The sequence below is a fragment of the Megascapheus bottae genome, chromosome 9 (assembly GCF_031878675.1).
Source record: "Megascapheus bottae isolate mThoBot1 chromosome 9, mThoBot2.hap1, whole genome shotgun sequence".
Lineage (NCBI taxonomy): Eukaryota > Metazoa > Chordata > Mammalia > Rodentia > Geomyidae > Megascapheus > Megascapheus bottae.
In genome coordinates this window covers 35,720,576-35,741,591 of record NC_143517.1, presented here as the reverse complement: position 1 = coordinate 35,741,591, position 21,016 = coordinate 35,720,576, and the positions used below count along the sequence as shown (strand labels likewise).

Genomic DNA, 21,016 nt, shown 5'->3' with positions numbered 1-21,016 from the left:
GTCCCTAAGCCTCTCTGTGCTCAAGGCTAGTGCTCTACCACTTGAGCTATGGTGTCACTTACAGTTTTTGAGTGGTTGATTGTAGATCCCATCAGGATTTTTCTGCCCCGGCTGGCTTTGAACTATGATCCTTAGATCTCAGCTTCCTGAGTAGCTAGGATTACAGGTGTGAGCCATCAGTGCCTGGCTCCAGAATTATTTGTTGATTATGAATTAGGTACTGCTTAAATTTTAGATGAGACAACTGATGGCCCAGAAAGTTCCTATATAGTTAAGTGACCAGAGATACACTGTAAACCATTTTTTTCCCTTGAATTTGAATATTGAAAAAAACAAAAACCCAAAACAACCATTCATAGCCTCAGCTTCTTAAAAATACTGATTAGAGGTGCCAGGAGTTTAGCCTAATGGTAGAGTGCTTGCCTAGCATGCACAAAGACCTGGATTCAATTCCTTGGTATCACATACATAGAAAAAGATGGAAATGGTGCTGAGGTTCAAGTGGTGGAGCTCTAGCCTTGAGAAAGTCCAAGGTCAGTGCACAGGCCCTGGGCTCAAGCCCAGGACTGGCCAAAAAAAAAAATTTTATATATATATATAGTTAGAAATTTTATTTTTGAACATTTTATTGAAGAATACTGAAATTTGTCAGTGTTCTCAAGGAGCAGTACTTTGTTGAAACAAACAAAAAAAAACCAACTGACAAATCTAGAAAGTTTTTACTTTACCATTGTGAATAATTTTTTCTAATGATCCCTTCTGAGTTAAGCTTGATAATTATGTCAATTATGCCTAATTGGGATCCATGATATAATAAAGTACTCTTTACCTAAAGAAAGAAAGACATCAGATACACTACAAGTATCTGGCTTTTAAAACAAATTATATACCTCTTATATCAAGATAATGTCCTGGGCATTTTTTTTTTAAGTTTTTAATGTGCCATGATGAACAATGACACAGAATCAAAATCAGAATCAGATTGGATGTACTTCAGAGAGCTAAAATTAAGCTTTGTATATTTCTAAGACCTGATGCAGTGTCTCCCATTAACCTGTTTGATGTTTTTCTCTTGTTGAAACAGTAAATTTACACATCAAATGATGGAGCACAAAGTTTTACCAAAAATATAAAAGTAAAAGCTCTTAAAGATTAATGGATTCGAATTTAAATAACCAAATCTTTTTTGGTGTTGAAAACATGGAATCAATCATAACCCAAACGAAGCTAATAGGAATTAAATCTTTTGTTACTTATCTTGTGAATTAATTAGGTATAATGAATTAATTTGAAATGTTTTGCAATTTTTTTTCTTTAAAGTGGAGCTTATACAAAAAGGAACTCACAAAACAGAATATTCTGATGATTGGTGTATAATCTTACAACTTTTGATCATTATAAATTCCCTTTAATTGATTTTCTTAGGATTTTATTTTGAGGTTTAACTTGAGTTGAAAGTTTTATAATTTGGTAATACTGGATTTCAAGTCATTTCCAAGATGAAAATGGAAATGGAGAGTTTACTTAATTTTCATCTTCTGTAACATCTAAGTCTTCATCATCTTTATCATCATCATCTGCCTGTTGATCTTTTTTTAGTCGACAGGTGGTTATCTGGTTTTTAAAAAAAGCACATTAAAAATAACATTCTTGGTAACTTTTTACTTATAGGAAAGAACACATAGAACAAATACTTCAAAAATGTCTATGCATAATAATCCCTTCCTTCCTCCCCCCCCCCCCCCCAGTCCTGGGTCTTGATCTCAGGGCCTGGGCAATGTCCTTGTGCTTTTCTCAAGGCTAGTGCTCAACCACTTAAGCCACAGCACCACTTCTGGCTTTTTTTTGTGTATGTGGTACCAAGGAATCAAACCCAGGGCTTCATGCATGTGAGGCAAGCACTCTACCACTAGCCCATATGTAACAGTCTTTACAGTATTTCCTATGAACTGTATTTTAAAGTTGAAAAGATCATTTATGTGTCATTTGTGAAGTTAACTATTTGATTCCAGTTACATAGCCATACTAGTGTAATACTATGAATGCTTAAAAAAATAAACCAAACAATTCTTAAGACTACAAAAGCAGTGCTTGAAGAAGGATCATAAAATAGATGTCAAAAGCAAAGATACTTCAGGCAGTGGGACAGAAATAGTGACAGAAAAAACTATGGGATTTAAATGGAAGGATCTGAATGTATCAGCTGTATGTCCTGATATTTCACTTGGGAAATCTTGTTCAGGACCTCTTCAAGGTGAGTATAATCTCCTAAAAGACATTTATCATTGGGTCATAGGGCTTGAATTCAGCCACTGCCCCTGAGTTCTTCAGCTCAAGGCTACCACCCTACCCTTGAGCCAAACTCCACTTCCCATTTTCTAGAGGTTAACTGAAGATAAAGAGACTCGGGTGCTTTTGTTCCTCGGCTGGCTTTGAATCTTGATCCTCAGATCTCAGCCTCCTGAGTAGGTAGGATTACAGAGGTGAACCACTGCGCCCTGCTGAATCATTACCATTGTGTGTGTGTTTTGTGCTACTGGCATCTTGTGGGTAGAGTCCAAGAATACTGCTCAATATCTTTATAATGTGTAGGATGGACAGTATCCCAGGCTACCTAAAACCAAGCCAATAGAGCTAAGATTGGAAACTCCTAAAAAAAAATGCATTCCAAGTTTCTGTAATTGTAACCAACTCAGGTAATATTTACACAATCAAAACTTCACATGTGCTATAATACTAAATGGAATTCCTTAGTTTGATACTTTGATTATGGGAGAAAAAAATTAAACATAAAGCAGAAAATGAGTGCTAATAAAGGAAAATAGGGTTTTGAGTCCTTTAGAAACTTTTGAAACTTTAAAAATTTGAAGGCTAGCTATGAAGAGCTAGATCATAGCTCTTTAGATCAGAGTTTGGGCAAGTCTTGATCCATTTTAGTCTTTCTGGATACAAAGAAATGATGTTTGTGCTCTAAAAAGCTGTATTTCTGGATGCACAATCCATTTTTAATATAATTTTTTATGTAGCTGTTTGACTTCAGAATTTATGCTGTTCATTCTGTATCATAACAAATCTATTTTAACATTCTCCTTTTTTACCCATTTCAAATGTTCTTTCTGTGCAGAGTAATGTTTGATTAGAATGTAAAAGAATAATGAAGTCATATGAGTGAAGGTAAACATTTTTAGCACCGAACAATTTCAAAGGCAGCCACACGAAATCCTTTAACAGAGTTTAGCTCACCTGACCTGTTCCAGATACACACTTAGCTGACAGTGATCTCTGAAGAGGTGACTTTGAATTTGCTCTTACAATATCTAAACGAGATGAATAATCTGGTGGATACAGAGAATTTCGGAAAACCTATTGCAATGATAAAACAGTGTTATAGATATGAAAGATAAAATCAAATTCCTTTTACTTAAGATTTATGAGCACTGCCCCAAGGATAAAATTTGCTTTTACTAAGCAACTTTATGAGGGGGAAAAATGGTTTAATTTCAAAAAGTAAAGGCTAAAATTCTACTTCAGTCACCTAAGATGAAGAGTGAAAATAGTCATAAAAGAAACATTTGTGCTTTTGCCACACAATTACAAAAGTCCTGGCTGTTTTTTGTTTTATCGAATTACTGCTAAGGAAAAATTAACAGTGCACTGGATTCACTACAGTTTATGAATTCCAACCTACACTTGATTTGTCAGTTAATTTTCTGGAAAGCCATCCTTCCAAATCTACCTTGTTTCTTTTCCCTTATTTCTCTGAACAGATTAATAATAGGTAAGAGGATCAGGTATAAATTTATTCAGTTCCTTTTTTAAAGTTTTCACCCCATTGTTTTTAAAAGTATCATTCAAATTCTTCAAATTCTTTCTAGTGTACATTATCTACAGCATCAAATGTGGAGCCTTGATTTTTTGTTTTGGTCAGTCATGGGGCTTGAACTCTGGGCCTTTGAGCTTTCTCAAGGCTATAGCACTCTACCACTTGAGCCACAGCACCATTTTTTAAAAAAAATTCAATTAGATGGAATGAAAAAATTTAAAATCCCACTTCATCTCTAGTCAACTGTAGTTGAGATTTCACCCTCGTCTAAATTTTGTCATGTTCCCCAACCAACCCCATCCTAAACCTTTGTTCTTCTATGCCATCACTAAACTCTTGTACCATACTAACTTACAAGTTAAATGCAGCCATATTCGTGCTTTCAGCTACCTTTTATTTTAGCACGATCAAATAGATGCTGGTAATGTTTGATGTTCCTTATTGTCCAAAATTACCAAGTTGTTACACTAAGCTCTTATATTGGATAGTGCATATTTAAATTGAATTCTGTAATGAAAAACAGTCTAGCTAGTAGGCCACAGAAGCCATTATCCCTGAACTTTTACCTGTGGTACTTCTATTTGAATTTACTGATTATGGACATTAAAAAATAATTGTAACTTTTTTATAGTTTACTTAGACTTATTTTACTGAATGTCAAAATATATTTTTTAATGAAAAATAAATGAAACATACTTGTGGCTCTTGGCTATCAGAGTCCAAATGCTTTAAGGTCACTCAAGCTTATCAGTTTTCACTTCTAGCCTACATGCAGACCTTCTGTTACCTTGTTTCTGTAGTGTCAATTCCTTAGCTTGGGATACCAGCAAACTTATTCAAGAGCCAACTCAAAACGATATCGCTTGCTTTCCTCTGTTCTCCAGTCAGTAGCTCCCCCTGTTGGTACCCTCAAGGATAGTTATATATCACATATTTTGGGGGCAATACTAGGATTTTGAACCTGGCCTCTTATATGCTTGTAGACAAGCCTCTACCCCTGGAGCTGGGCCCCAAATCACGTTTACGATAGGATCTTGTGTTTTTGCTTGGGCTGGCCTGAATTTTAGTTCTATTCATGCTTCCTGAATAGCTGAGATACCTACAAAGGTACCACCCACATTCAGTATACTGAGGATCAGTTATTGAGTTCAGATGGGCGGGCCTGAACAATTATCCTGACTTTGGTCCCCTCCCAAGTAACTGACTTCAGGCTTGAACCACCATATTATTGTTTTTAATTGATTACCCATCTCCAACAACTAGTCTTGAGTACCTCTAGTACAAGGAACCCTGTTTCATCTTTGCAACTCCTAAGTGGACGGTGTTAAATGTACTTTTGCTAAATTAATGACACTATCATGAACTTATGTTGTGGTAGTAAAGAGGAGCCCCAAACTAAGGGGTGGGTCTATATACATATTTCTTTAAACTTAAGAGAACTGAAGGACACAAAAAGAATAGAAGGCTGAGGTAAAACCTTTAAGCACAATTTAGGTACATTAGCAGGTTACTGAGGGAAGACCAATTTATTTATGTATGTTTGTGTGCCTATATAAGAGCTCACACTCAAGACCTTATGCTTGCTTGCTGGTGCTTTATACCACTTGAACCATGCCTCCAGCCCAACTTTTTGCTGCTTATTTTGGAGGTGGAGTTTCATGGACTTTTCTCCCTGAGCTAGCAATGATTGGTGGGCTCCTACATCTCAGTCTCCTGAGAAGCTAGAATTATTGGCTTGAGCCACTGCTTCCTGGCTTAAATTGTTTTGAAGCCAGTTTCTTGGAATGCTGGTCTAGATGTGATATAAAAACTGAATGACTCATAAAGCAACTACTATTTGGAAAAGACCTATTTTTGTTTTAGCGTGCCTTTTTTTAAACTTTTCTAATGAAGAAATGAGTATAAAATAGGAGTAAAGCCCTTGGAATAAAAGTTTAAATCTGTTAAGAATTTCCTGAAAATAAAAAAAAATAGCAAAAAGAATTTATTGGCAATAATACATCTCCAAAATGATCTAAGATCTCTTCTAGGACCGAATGTCAGGATATGGATATCTTTGAAATGACTGCACAGAAGTGATTTTTGAAGGGGAAAGTGGGCCTGACAATACTTTATGTGAAGAACAAATAAGGTAAGATGGTTTATAATTATAACTAGAGTGCTTTAAGTGCACAAAGTTGGCTACTGCTGGAATAAATTTTAGTGGTTCCAGTAAAGCATAGATCACCCTAAAGGGAAAACAAATTTATTTCCCTGTCCATCTCAAACTGTTTTGTTTCCAAGAAAACTGTTCATAAGATCCTTTCCACTTTTATAACCTCTTGAATACAATGTTATTTCCTCTGACCACATAACTTTATACTATCCCTTCTTTACTTGCTGGATGACATAATAACTGTTTAGGCCTATGGTTTGTTTGCTCAGTAAGTGCTTGTTCCGTAATATGCTCAGTACTGAAAATACATTGTTTTTTATTTATAACAGCGTGCCTCAGGACCTGTGTGAATCTATGCTGTCTGTTTTCCTTCATTTCTCGAGCTTCTTTGATTTTCAAGATTATTGGCGACCCTCCACATAAATAGTTTGCATTAAAAAAAATCTAATTCCTTAATAGATTTTAAATACCTGTTTTGACAACATGGGCTACTTTGTCAATTATAATTCTAAGAGCCTGAAGAAACTTTGATATCACGTAACAAGTGGTACATCAAGGGGAAGAAAGGAAATACTTGTAAAAGTGATGCCAGTCTTACAGAAAAAGGTAGAAAAAACCTGTTCCCCAATGCAGTGGTGCTTCTTGCAAGGAACAGTTCTTACCACTAGTCTGTGTAGAGAGCTTTAAAAGCATCAGTGTAGAGTAGAGCACTAGCCTTGAGCTGAAGAGCTCAGGGACAGCACCCACGCCCAGAGTTCAAGCCCTACGACTGATAAAACAAACAAACAAAAAATCAGTGTAGTCAGACTCTGGAGTGGACTCCCAGTTCTGTTACTTAATTAGCTAGGGGACCCTTTGGGATGTTTTTAATTTCAGTGTGTTTCAGTTTTCTTACCCATAGAAATAAGGACAGTAAGTGCTTATAAATGCTAGTTGGAGGATTAAAATAACAGTTACAACAGAGATGTGCTCAAGGAAATCACTGTGTGAGTGTTTGCTGTTATACAATTGATATATATATACACAATTGATATATACATATAATATATATGTATTTTTAAAACATGAAAAGGAGTGAAAATACAACTTAATTAATACAACTTATTAGCATATGGAAGCTAGTTATAGTAAGTCAAACTGACAAAAATGAGATTAGAAAAGTTCAGCTATTTTGGATTGTACACAATAATTTAAAGCATTGCATTGTTCTGGTTAAAGATACTTTTACCCATACAAACTAAGCTCTCAAATATTTTCCATACTAGCAGAAGAACTGAGCTTAGATGTGGTCCTACCTCTAAATCTTCATCCTCATCAATCTTTTGTATATTTTGGTAGGCAGCAGTGTAGACCTCTAAAGCTTTGCCATGAAATAACATTTCGATAGTGATAAATTCTGAAAATATATTCTAAAAAAACAAAGATTTGAGTTTTAAAAATCATTTACATTGTTTTATGAATTTAATAAATTTTCCCCTGTAGTCTTGGCATTTTGTGAAAAACCAAAGTAAATGTTTTTTTCTGCAGGACACATTATAACTAAAAAATAAAGTAAACCCTTAAAATTATACTAAGTATCTTTTTCTTTTTTTTAATCAGTCCTGGGGTTTGAAGTCAGGGCCTGTACGCTGTACCTGAGCTCTTTTGCTCAAGGCTAGTGCTCTGTCATTTTGAGCCACAGTGCCACTTCCAGCTTTCTGGTGGTTAAATACAGTCTCACAGACTTTTCTGCCTGGGCTGGCTTTGAACCATGATCCTTCAGATCTCAGCCTCCTTCGTAGCTAGGATTACAGGTGTGATTCACCAGTTAGTCAGTTCTCTTAATACCTGGTAATTAACATTTCTGATAAAAAGTTTTGACTAAGTTATTTGGTACTATGCACTCTGATACCGCAAGCCTAAAAGTGTTTGAGTAAGTTCTGAAACTAGTTAACTCCAACTGATATGAAAGAATACTAGGCTCTGAGAGATATGTAACTATGGACAATGACCATACTGTCATTTTGTATAAGTTAGAGGTATAAAGTATACTGGACTAGCAACAATTATAATCAGCAGCACTATGCTAAAATAGTATCTTCAGATACACAGGATACCTCAGAGGTTGAATCATTGGGCTAGAACTTTTTTAGATGCTCATCTCCCTAAGAGGGGTCCTAAAAGGAATGAGGTGCCCTCAAGGACTGAGGACCGTTAGTTTTAGTGCAAAAGTAAACCAGCTAATTTAGAAAATATTTCTGGTCTACTAGTATTATAGCCATCATTTGATTAGTAAGCAAAATATTTAACAAGTTTTTGTAGAGTAGAGGCTATTTAATGATTTTAATAGAATTGGCTGCATTTAAAGTAATATACACACACATACATACACACACACATATATATATGCAACAACTACAACTTCCAGATAATTGTATAACTCCTTGAATATACTAAAAAAAACACTGATTGTTTACTTTGAAGGGCTACATTTTAGGGTATGTGAATTATATCTTAAATTGAAAATAAAAAAATTGAATAATGATAAAATATAGCCATAATAAAAATTTAAATGTTGAAATATTTACAACTTTTTTTTTGTGCCCACTGAGCCTGTGGCTCAGCTTTTTTGTTCACATTTGGTGCTCTACCACTTGTAACATGCCTGTAGTTGACTGCTAGTTAATGGGGAAAAGAGTCTCTTGGATTTTTTTTAAGCCCAGTCCTGGGATTGATCTTAGGGCCTGAGCACTGTCTTTTGTCTTTCTCAAGGCTAGAGTTCTACCACTTGAGCATCAGCACCACTTCTGGCTTTTTTCTATGTATATGGTACTGAGGAATTGAACCTGGATCTTCGTGCATGCTAGGCAAGCACTCTACCAATAGGCCAAACTCCTGGCCTCAGTCTCTTGGATTTTTTTCCACGGGCTAGCTCCAACCTCAATTCTCATATCTCAGCCTCCTGAGCAGCTATGGTTATAGGTGTGAACGACTGTTGCCTGTTTACCACATTTAAAAAAATGTTTAAAACAATATAGAATAAGAGGAAGAAAATATGAGCAAATATTTATATATTCCCGGGTATGAGAAAACCAAAAAGACTAGTAGATTTGGAACAAAAAGCCTTAAGAGCAAAAAAATAACATAAGCAGTATTTCTACAACATACTTTCTATTAATATAATTACTATGCATATTAGTATTATAGATTGTGTATTTTATAAAATTATGTTAAAATATGCAACAAACCTGTTAATATAACTGTAGTATGTATTTGTAGTTATATAGTTACACAAATTATATATTTTATAATACAATTATATATTTGCAACCTATCTTCTATTAATAAAAAGGGTTATATTCTCAATATAAAGAATAAGCAAATTCTAATGCCCAGTAGAAGTGTTGGACAAAGAAATAAAATGTATCACTAGATACATGAAACAACATTCATCTTTAATGGTACTGACAATGAACACTGTGAAAGAAATGAGATAGCGGGGTTTTTTTTGTTGTTGTTGTTACTGTTGTTTGCCAGTCCTGGGGCTTCAACAAAGGGCTTGGGTAGTGATTTTGGGCACTTTTTGCTCAGGGCTAAGTGTGCTCTGCCACTTGAGCCACAGTACCACTTCTGGCTTTTTCTGTGTATGTGGTATTGAGGAATAGAACCCAGGGCTTCATACAAGCATGCATGTAAGAACTCTACCACAGAGTGCTTGCCTAGCATGCATAAAGACCCGGGTTCGATTCCTCGGTACCCCACATAAATAGCAAAAAGCCCGAAGTGGCGCTGAGGCTCAAGTGGTAGAGTGCTAGCCTTGAGAAAGTCCAAGGACCGTGTTCAAGCCCTAAGCCCAAGCCCAGGACTGGCAAAAAAAAGAAACTCTACCACTAGGCCACTTCCAGCCAAGGTAGTGTTTTTTACCCATCAGATTGGCCTTTACTATACTACTAATCATTGCTATAGATGTACTCATGAAAGGACTAGTAGAGGCAGAAATTGATTCATCCATTGTGGAGAGAAGTTTTTAAAGCAGGTATTAAAATTTGAAGTCTATGATTTCTGAACCTAGAACAGCCTACTGATTACAAGAGAATCACTGGATGAACACAAAGAAATATTCATTTAGTGACAATCATCTATAACCAATAGAGGCTTGTTAATCAAGACTTTTGCAAAATATTGTGAGGATACCAAACAGGATTATATAGCTCTTACGTTTGTCAACATGCACATGTCTATGACATTAAATTTTTAAGAAATGAAGGGCCTGGAATTTGGCTTAGTGGTTAGAGTGCTTGCCTAGCATGCACGAAGACCAGGGTTTGATTCCTCGGTACCACATACATAGAAAAAGCCAGAAATGGTGCTGTGGCTCAAGGGCAAGGGTACCACTTGGTGAAAAAGCCCAAGGACAGCGCTCAGGCCCTGAACTCAAGCCCAGGACTGGCAAAAAACAAACCAAAAACAAAACAAAAAACCCGAAATAGGGTCCTATTTACTTAAAACTTTCCGTAGTAGGGTGTGCACATACAGTGCATGTAGTCCATGCTTCTTTATTATCACAGTTCTGTTTGTGCATAGGAAAAAGTCTGCAAGATAAGCTTAAAAAGTAACATTTTTAGTGAGAAAAGTACTGGATTTTTCTTTATAATTTTATGAAAAGCTTGTATTTATAATTAAAATGAAGCAACTAAAATGTTTCTTGTTCAGGTCAGCAAGTTTACCTACTGTAAACCTAAACCAAAAATACTGTTTAAACTTAAGGTATTTCATTTTTTTCATGGTAGTGTGAGTAGAATTGTTTTCCTGATTTCTTTAGTCATTTTGTTGTTGGTACATAGAAAAGCTGCTGGTCTTTGAATGTTCAACAAAGGATAGGCATAAAAATAAGATATAATATATAAAGGGCTCAAAACACTAATAAAAGAATAACCCAATTAATAAATGGGCAAACTTAACCCAGTTCTTAAAGAAATAAAAAAGGCTCATAGATACACGAAGAAAAACATTCAATATCCTTAGTCATAAAGGAAATGCAAATCACAACTACAGCTAAGATTCCATTTTGCACCAAGTGAGAATGGTAATTATCGGGAAAACAGTAACTAATGCCATGAGGATATGGGAACTGTGAGGGAAAAGGAACCCTCTTAACATTGCTGGTAGGAATGTAATTAAGTACATGGAAATCAATACGAAGTTTCCTCAGAGAACTAAAAAACATCTACCTTACGACCCTGCTATACCACTCATTGGCATAGGCTTGAGGGAAACTAAATGGATACATAAGATGCCTGAATACCTGTATTTACTATATCTCTATACACAATAAAAATTCTATAGGATGGCCACAATATTTCAGACCTTTCAAGGTGCTGAAAAATAAAATTCAAGTAAGGCTTATGAAGAATTCTATCATCCTGAAAAAAACTCAAAGCTATTGATACAAAAAAATAAGGCACTTAACTAGTTTTGTTGACTAAACTACCTTATTGTGATGGTTGCAAATTATTATGATTAGTTATGATCTTACTACTTATATAAAGCATAGATAGCATAGATATTAGTGATAGTGTATTATAATGGATAGCACAGTTGAAAAATGGGTAATAGAACATTTCTGGCTGTGGCAGTCTGGATAAATTACTTTGTATCTGTGCTTAGTTTCATAATAATACTATCACTTCCACAGGGTTGCTGTGACAATTGAAGGATAAAAACCTAATGTTAATAGCATTGGTGATAAAAGTCTGGTAGTTCAAAAGCCCTATGGCTGATCAAAGAATAAATAAAAAAAAAAATAAATAAAAGTCTGGCATCTGGTTGAGAATGGAGCCTTTTTACATACTGTTGTGTTCATAGGAAAATAATATTGGTATATTTTTCACTTGTACTTTTTTTCATAAGGATTATGGCTAAAGCAGAAATTGAAATTTTCATAAATTTAAATAAAAGTGAGGTTAGAAGACATATCCTGAGCTTTAACAGTTACTTACCTTGATATCCTTTATTTTCTGCTTTTCAAAATTGTCAATAGTTTCCTCTAAATGACGAGTCGTTCGGGTAGCATCCATTGTAGCTCTCTGTAATTCAGTTTCTGCCTACAAAAGTATTCCCCAACCAAAGATAAAATCAAATCAGTTTATTGGTAAATGTTCACAGTCCATAACAGAATTATTGAACACTGTATTTTGCCATGTAGAATAAAGTGATCTACAGAATAAAAATGCATATTAAAGAACTTTAAATGACATGATTATCTCAAAAAAAATAAAATTCTTCCCTTTTGTGTGTGTGTATATATATATATATATTCCCCCCCCCCCCCAGTCCTGGGCTTGAGAGCTCAGGGCCTGAGCACTGTCCTTGGACTTTTCTCAAGGTCAGAGCTCTACCATTTAAGCCTCAGCACCACTTCTGGCTTTTTTCTATGTATGTGGTACTGAGGAATCGAACCTGAGTCTCTGTGCATGCCAGGCAAGCACTCTACCACTAGGCTAAACTGGCCCCTAAGAATATTTTTTATCTTCTAGTAAAACCATTTTCTGTCTTCTATGTTTCTATCTGTGTCATTTATTATAGTTGTTCTTCTATTTCCCTTTTTCCTCATTCTTCTCCAAAGAAAAGGATTAGTTTATTAGCATTTTTTAAAACCATTTCCAATATCCCAATATATAAAGTACAATATAGTTTATCCCTTAGGGAAAGATAGTTTATCTCTTATTGTGTGGATTAAACAAAATAATCTTTGTGAAGGACTAAGAAGAGAGCAGACAGGAGAAAAAACTATAGTGATCATAGTTTTTATGACTGAAAATTACTTTTTGAAATCACCGCAACACTAAAATAGTTGAGGCATATATTTGGCTGCCCTTGAACTCAATTGTAGTGCTTTAATCTCCCGAAAGCTGGTATTACAAGAGTGTACCATCACATTTGACTTCATTTAATGCTTCTATACTGTTCTTAGTAGAGTTACATATTAAAAATCTTTCAGCATGACATTTTACAAGCCAACAATATGTTTTTGTTTGCGAGCATATAATATCTTGATCTGTGCTTTGCAATCCATATGGCAGCCAATAGTCAAAATGGCTATTTACATTTGAATTGTTAAAAAAATGTAAAAAGTGGTTCATAGGTTACTGTAATTGAATCTCAAGAACTGAACAGTTGTAGAACTGTGCGGGACATTTCCCATTTATTCATATATTTCTTTTCAAACATCTTTTAGGACAAAAGCTGCACTAAACATTAGAATGCTTTTTTTTTCCTTTTGTTTTTGTCCCCCAGTCCTGAGGACTGAACTTAGGGCCTAAGCACTGTCCTTGGGCTTTCCTCAAGGCTAGTGCTCTGCCACTTGAGCCACAGCACCACTTTTGGCTTTTTCCATGTATGTGGTAACGAGGAATTGAACCCGGGTCTTCGTGCATGCTAGGCAAGCACTGGACCACTAGGCCAAACTCCTGGTCCTTAGAATGCTTTCTTAAGCAGTAATGTAGAGATTGTAAAAGACAGCCCAATTTTCTGATAAAATTCATTCCAAAAAATGTTTTGTTCTTTATGCTATTGTATTTGGTCAAAAGTGTTATGTCAAACTAGGTGCTTGTGGTTCCTTCCTATAACCTAGCTACTCAGGAGATTGAAATCTGAGGGTCGTGGTTTAAAGCCAGCCTAGGCATAAAGACTGCGAGACTCTTATCTCCAATTAACCACCAAAATACTGTAAGTGTTGTGGCTTAAGGGGTAGGGTGATATCCTTGAGCTGAAGTGCTGAGGGATACCACCCAGGTCCAGAGTTTAAGCCCCACAATCAACAACAAAAAAAGTGTCATATCCATCATTCAATAAGTAATCATGGGGGAAATCACATCATCAAAGTTCTGTAACATATAATATTCTGGCCTTTGGCCACTGCTTTCATTTTCAAGGAACGTAATAAATTGAAACAAATAAAAGGGTTTACTATTAGGATCCATGTCTTGACACACCACTTTATTGCTCACCTGTGACTGAAATTTTTCATAAAGGAAAAAATACATTTCAAGAAGAAAAACTTTTTCAATAAATTAAAATCTTGTACCTTTATAGAATTATATGCTGTTACATTTGCTGAAGCACCCAATTTCAAGATACTAAACACAAAAATATATTCGATTATATCTTTTTTTAATGGGCCTGGAATTCTTTATATCTTATAAGGAATCCAAATGTAAAATATAGCTTATTTCAATGTTTATTAAGAAAACACTTTCACTGATTATCGATGTCTGTTTATCTTTTGCAGAGACAGTTGGAACACACTGTCTCCTAATAGTTGTTTGACTATTTCTTTTTGACTTTCTCACCTTCTCTCATTTATTGATATTTCAATTTTAAATGTGTCAGCACACACAGAGTTGGCTAACGTAGTAAAGCCTGAGAAAGCAGAAGCTACAGTTGGGCATCTATGTATCTTAACCTTTTATCACCCTCCAACAACTTCATTTGTAGAGATTTGAAATCCTTTTGTGTATAAGCACAGCAGTTAACTCAGAGACAGCTACTTTTAGCAAAGAGCATATGGGTTTCTAAATTCTTTTACTAAAAATTCTTCAGAATTTTAGAATGCACCAATTTGAGTAACAAATGGCATTAAAATGTTAAGATGCAGCTCCATGAATGCAGTTACCAGTGTATTCAATAGAATTAGGGGTTTCAAATGAATTATAAAATGGGGAACTGGTGCTAGAAAACAAGAAAGCGAGGGAAGGGGTAACATTATCCAAAATGAAATGTACTGTTTGCCTGACATGTAAATGTAACTCCTGTTTTTAGCATTTTCAAAAATGAGTGGGCAAGGAAAACCTTAAGATTCCTTTTTTTCAACACAGGGACTTCTTTTTTTTTTAAGTTTGTACACTGAATTTCAACATACTTCATATAGTCAATTGAATTTTAAGGGTCTGTCTTGGTAAAACTACATCCTGTATTTTCTGGTTTCAGGTTGTCAGAACCCACAAGTTGTAGACATCTGGACCAAAGGAGCAAGTCAGCTGACCTGTAACTATAATTTCTTGGTTGAATATTTCTCCCTAGTGAGCCCAGACAGGTTCCACAGATGTTATAACACTACCTCCTTCACAATAGTCTGTGGCTTAGCAATACCTTTATTTCTGTGTCAAAATGAATACTCAAGTCACCAGCTGCTCAAGATCCCAAATGTTCTACTTGCCTTCATGTACCTCTGTTTGCGGAAAACAAAACCCCATAATTTTTATTTCTGGATTAATTTTTATTTACTTCTCCATTGGCATGTGCCTCATGGAGATTTCTGTGTTGGTCATGAATTTTCCAGCATTCTTTGATTTGTCTGAGTTTTTAATAAAAACAGGCTATTATTTCCGGTTTGAGGTGTCAAGCCTCAATGATTAGCTAGATATTTTTGTCCTAGCCTCCAAAAGGCATTCCTAAGCTTACAGCTGCCCATTTTTGTTTAGTACCAGGTTGGGCTTATGTACCTTTGGTCCACAGGAAGAAGGACCTGACAACTGGTGCAGCCCCAAAATCACTGCTCAAGAGCTCCCTTCAGGAATGAGGGTGTTCTGGAACCTCAAATGCTCCCCAAGAGCCAGTTCTCTTATGTGGATTCTGGCTGAGCTGGGTAGTTATCAACCTTAAGGAAGTAGGAAGGAGATACATGTAAGGAAGAAAAAGAAAAAAGGGGTAGCAGGCATACATTAGTGCTTTCTATGTAGTCCTACCCTTCCTAGTTGCTAACAGTTGGCAACTATTTTATGTTTTTGTTAGCTGTGAACATGGCACATTCTCGTTTAAGAACCTTATAGTAGACATTACTATTTAGGTACCTTTGTGCTCTTTCTGAACTTTGTTATATTCTTAAGTGTTCTACCCTTTAGGATCTTTTTAGCCCAAAATTATAATAATGGTTTCACATGAGTTTCTTTTAAAGGGTGAAGGGAATTACTGTGGGATATTTCTCAAAAATATAGCAGCAGGCATCGATACATTAGTACTAATAAAAGGTCCTTAATTTTATAATTAATATTTGGTTAGCTACTTTGTGAAAAAAAGTCTCAATTTTGAACTTATTCTTTGCAAATGTCTGTATTTATGAGCATTTTTTGGGGGAGAAAGTTTTTTTTTAAACTGGAAAAATTATATAAGGACATTATATAGGATAATCATTTTACAATTACCTAAGTTCCGTAATAAGGATTCCTATGTATTGCATACCTTAACTTTTTTTTTAAACAAAAATTCAAAGGATACAATTACATGACGATCAGATGGGTTTCGTTGACGTGTTCTTTCTAACTGAGTTAACTGCTTAGCTTCTCGATTCCTTGCTGTTAATGTTGCTTTGAGGTCCTCCTGAAAATAGCATTTTTTAAATTTAAGAAATGATTTAAGAAATGAAATATAGTCTATTTTAAGAATGGAAGAAAATTTCTCTTTTTTGATCAAGGCATCATTATGAATACTATGGGTATGCACACGTGTATTCTTTAATATTCTCTCAAATGTTATAATTTTAATGTAAAATGACAACTATTAAATATACACATATAGTTTTTTGATTATGGTGGTGGTTACATTCAGGTTTTTATCCTGAGATAGAGCCTTATTTGTAGTTCACACTGGCCTTGAATTCTTAATCTTGCCTCAGCCTCCTAAATACAGACATAACAACATATACCACTATACTTATTAATAAAGACAATTTTAAAAACAGGACTTTGTCATACTCATTTCAAAATATCTTGTCTAGTGTAAATATTAAAAATTTAAATAGTAACATCCTTGTTGCTACAGAAATACACTAGTAAATCTACTAAAATATGTCATTATTCTTGATGAATGTGGCTTAGTGGTAGAGTGCTTGCCTAGCATGTATGAAGCCCTTAGTATCACATCAGAAGTGGTACTGTGGCTCAAGTACTTAGCCTTGGGCAAAAAAGCAGCTCAGCGACAATGCCCAGGCCCCAAGTTCAAGCCTGTTTAAGACTGTTAAAAAAATAAAAAAAGAAAGAAAAAAACCCATTATTCTCAAAGATCCTTTTCAGATTATGTAACAAAAAATATATGTTACTTCATAATTTTTACTGAAACTATAGTTGGAAAACTTAATAAGGATACACAATAATGGGATAGAAAATGGGTTTACTTACTCGTTTCATTTTTACAATGGTTCCGTAAGCTTTTAAAGGTTCAACTACTTTGGCTTCCAGTCTTTCAACCTATTGGAAATAATTATAAAATATAACTGGAAAGAAACAGATATTAGCTTAAATAGTGAAATAAGATCTATGCTGTTTAACCTAAAATAATTACTACCCATCTTTATGATTACTTTTTAAAAGGTTTCTTGCCAGGGGCTGGGAATATAGATTACTGGTAGAGTACTTGCCTAGTATGCAAAAAGCTCTGGGTTCAATTCTCCAGGACCAAATGAACAAATAAGCTAGAAGTAGTGCTGTGGTTTAAGTGGTAGTATTAACCTTGAGCAAAAGAAGCTCAGGGACAGTGCCCAGTATTGCAGCTTGAACTCAGGGCCTCATGTTCTAAGCTCTTGCTTGCCTACAGCTGGCACTCTACCACATGAGCTATGCCAGCAACAGTCTCAAGGATACTTCTCCCTGTGCTGGCTTTGAATTATGATCCTCCAAATCTCAATTTCCCGAGTAGCTAGGATTGTATGTATGAGCCACCAACACTAAGTTTAAATAGCTTTTTCGTAAGCATAATTTTTATCATTTATAAAGTACCAGAGAAAGCACTGAAGAGGGTTTTTTTTTGGTACAAGTTTGACATAAGAAAAACTATACATTAACATTTTTTTGCTAGGACAAATAATATGAAGATGCATTGCTTAAGATGAATACGTGGTATTTTCAGAGCACGAAAGACTTTAAATGATACATGCTTTCACAGCCAATGAGTACATTTCATTTCATATTAGTTTTTGTAAACAAAATGTTTCATTTTAAAAGGTTTTTAGGACTAAAGTTCCTAGCAAGCACTTAAAAGTAGTTGAAAGCCTAAAGTCAAAACCACAAATATCCAGTATAGTCTGTACCACTAATAATCCATATGCCGACTTCCAGTGTTAGGATTAGTCAAAGCTTTTTTTAGTTCTCCCTTTCATTTCCTACCTTTTGTCACTGTTCATTAGCACCTCCACCACTTGGTAAGCAAAAGAAATAAAAGAACAAAAAAATGTAAATCAAGTTGTTCTGCTATTTAATAAATAGCATAACAGTTTTCTAAAGGAGGGAGTGGTTTGAAGGCATACCTTAAATTCAAAACCAGTGCTAACAATAAGTTTTCTAGAAGGGATAAATTATTTGACTGCAATTTTAGGATTATCTATAAATATAAATTAGTTTTGAAACTCTGCAGTTGTATACAACTGAGAACTACTTATAGAAGAGATGCAGGACATTTTTTCCAATAGGTAATCAAATGTGATTGATAACTGCTCACAGTTTTGCATGCACAGCACTGATGGTTTCAAAGATGAATGTTCTCATTTTACTTTTTGATAGTTAGCATTTCTGTTTTAGGCCTTAACAAAAGAACCAAGAGTCCATATGATTAAAGTATAAAAAGAGAAATGGAATTTAAAATGGTGTAATGCTTTGGCGGGGTGTGGTACAGGCCTGTAATCCCAGTACTCTGGAATCTGGGGCAGGATGAGGGCACCACCTTAAGGTTACCTAGTGAGACCCTGACTCAAAACAAAGACAAAAACTGGCATCTCAAACTACAAAATAAATGTAAGTTAAATTGTTTATGTAGTACTTATTTAAGGGAACCAGGGAGAAGTAAGCTTTTAGAAAGAAAACCACAAGTCCCTCCTCACACAAAACAAAAAATATAACCACAAAAGGTCTCACTAGTAGTTTGTCTCAATATATAAACCGGCTTCCTCATTTCCAAAGTATCAATAGTAATTCATCCACAATATTGTCATTCTCAATATTTTCCATCTGGTACATAGACCTAAGCAAGGTACAAGCCATGCTTCTGTAAAGAACAGAAGGTGTTCTTCCCAGTAGATGTTAATGCTAAACGAAGTGGAGGTAATTTTAAGACTTCAAAAGATGCCCTAAGCTGGGCGCCAGTGGCTCATACCTGTTAATCCTAATCCTAGCTACTTCGGAGGCTGAGATCTGAGGATCTCAGTTTAAAGTCTACCCTAGCAAGTAACTCAGAGACTCTATCTCCAATAAACTCCGAAAAATTCGGAAACGATACTGTGGCTAAGGTGGTAGAGTACTAGCTTTGAGCAAAAGAAACCCAGGGACAGAACCCAAGTCCCAGGACCGTCTCCTCCCCCCGCATTCCCCTCCCCCCCAAAAAAACACCCTAAAGTTTAGAAATGGCGAGTTAAATCACACAAAGTTACAATAGGCGTTGGGGTATAAACCGGAAAATACCAAGTTTTCCACAGAAGATTAACCCCCATAGTTAGTTAGATCCAGCTCAGAACTTCCAAGGCTGCTTCATAAGTGAAGCCCTCACTCCATACCTCAGCTTGGCGATAATCCTGAAGTTTGGCAAACTCGTCAGCAAAGTTTTTCAGGCCCTGCTTTAGGTTCGGGGTCTCTGTGGAAGCGTACACGTTGATTTCATTCACTAGGAGGTCTGCTTTGTCTCGCAGTCTGGCAGTTTTCCGCACATAAGCAGCAAAGATTTGGCACAGCTCTCCAAAATGCTTCTCCACATTTGTGACAGCATCTTGCAGTTGTCTGGTTTGAGCGTCCCTAGGGAAAAGGGTGACACAAAAAGAAACTCCGTATCTCACGCAACCTTGGAGGTGCAAAACCTCCCAAAGATCCCGATTTCCAGGGGAGAACTGCTCTCCTCCTGCAGCCTATCCAGGCTTGGCCTCAGGACGGGACCAGCAGGCCCAGAACGAGGCCCGCAGTGGGCCTCTGAGGTGGGCCGGCGGGCGGCTGCTGGACGCTGCCAGGCCCAGGCGGCCGCTACCTCCAGGCTTCGGGAGCGCCCCGGGCAGCGCGGGTGGGGGCGGCCGGCCGCGCCCGGGGTCTCCCGGCTGCGGCACTGGCTGCATCCCCGGGGAGGTAGGCCCCCAGCAGCCTCCGGCCCAGGGTCGGAACCGGGAGCCGCGGCCTAGGGGGAGAGGGGTGGAAAGGCTCCGCGTCGCCTACCCCAGCCCTCGCCTCGCGTGGGGGGCGGCCCTGGGCAGCTAGGCCCCGGCTGTTACCGGCTTTCCAGGCTGCGCCTCAACATCTTGCCTCGCGCACCACCGGGGAACCCTGGGGCTCGAGCCCCAAGCTCGGGGGCTCGGAGACGACCAGGCGCGCGCTAGGGCGCGACCCGCCGCCGCCACCTCCTAGAGCCGGAGAGCCCGCCCCGCGCGCCGCCGCCGAGCCCGCCCGGGCGTTTCTATGGCGACGCGGCGCGCGCGCCCGCAGACGCTGCGCGTGCCCGGTCAACGCGCGGGAAGGCCGGCAAGGCCAGGCGGCGAGGCGAGGGCTACGACGCGGCCGTCCCTGCAGACCCGCTGGCGCGCTTTCCGCTCGCCACTCGCGGAGCCCCGAGCCCGAGGTCCCGACGCTTGGTCCTTCCAGGTGTCTGTGAGCCAAGCCGGTAAAGCCAGTCAGCCAGCGGGGAGGCGGAGGGGGCCGGCCGCTCCCTCTACTTGCTAGTCTGTCCGCTCCTCTGTGGGCTGCGGAAGCTGCCTGAACAAAACAAAGAAGCGCTGCTTCCCACCTCATGGTTCACTTTTCGCCCATTCAGCCAGTATCTGTTCCGCGGGAAAGGTGTGTGTGAGGCACCGGGAGGAATAGGCCCGAAGCAGGTGTCCCGTCCCGAAGGGCCCGGGGTTTGGGGACTGGGCCTCGCGTGAGGTCACAAGCCCGAGGCCTCCGCGTTGCCTTGGAACGCTGCGCCTGGCCCTGTGGGCCCCAGGCTTTAGCTCCCCCGCCTCCCCGCCTCCCCAGCTCCTCGCACGCGTAGCCCATCCAGGTAGCACAGGAGCCCTTCCTTCACCTAGACTGAACTCTGCGCATTTCCTCATTTCCCTC

General features: G+C 37.6%; 1 protein-coding gene across 3 annotated transcripts; it reads right to left on the bottom strand.

Annotated features, from left to right (window-relative positions):
- Positions 1 to 1,386: 1,386 nt before the first annotated feature.
- On the bottom strand, positions 1,387 to 20,811 carry Cibar1 (CBY1 interacting BAR domain containing 1). 3 transcript variants are annotated; one of them, XM_090339061.1, is made up of 9 exons: positions 20,194 to 20,288; positions 19,495 to 19,729; positions 17,132 to 17,200; positions 16,233 to 16,334; positions 13,967 to 13,972; positions 11,957 to 12,061; positions 7,274 to 7,387; positions 3,244 to 3,363; positions 1,387 to 1,614 (listed from the first exon to the last, which is right to left on the bottom strand). In XM_090339061.1, exons 1-9 carry the CDS (start codon positions 20,217 to 20,219, stop codon positions 1,525 to 1,527), a joined length of 867 nt encoding a protein of 288 aa, XP_090195187.1. In that variant the 5' UTR covers positions 20,220 to 20,288; the 3' UTR covers positions 1,387 to 1,524. The 3 variants fall into 3 exon arrangements, with proteins under 3 accessions (XP_090195187.1, XP_090195186.1, XP_090195185.1); XM_090339060.1 differs by lacking the exons at positions 13,967 to 13,972; positions 16,233 to 16,334; positions 20,194 to 20,288 and adding an exon at positions 20,703 to 20,811; XM_090339059.1 differs by lacking the exons at positions 13,967 to 13,972; positions 16,233 to 16,334 and having other exon boundaries at positions 20,194 to 20,340.
- Between the last annotated feature and the right edge of the window lie 205 nt (positions 20,812 to 21,016).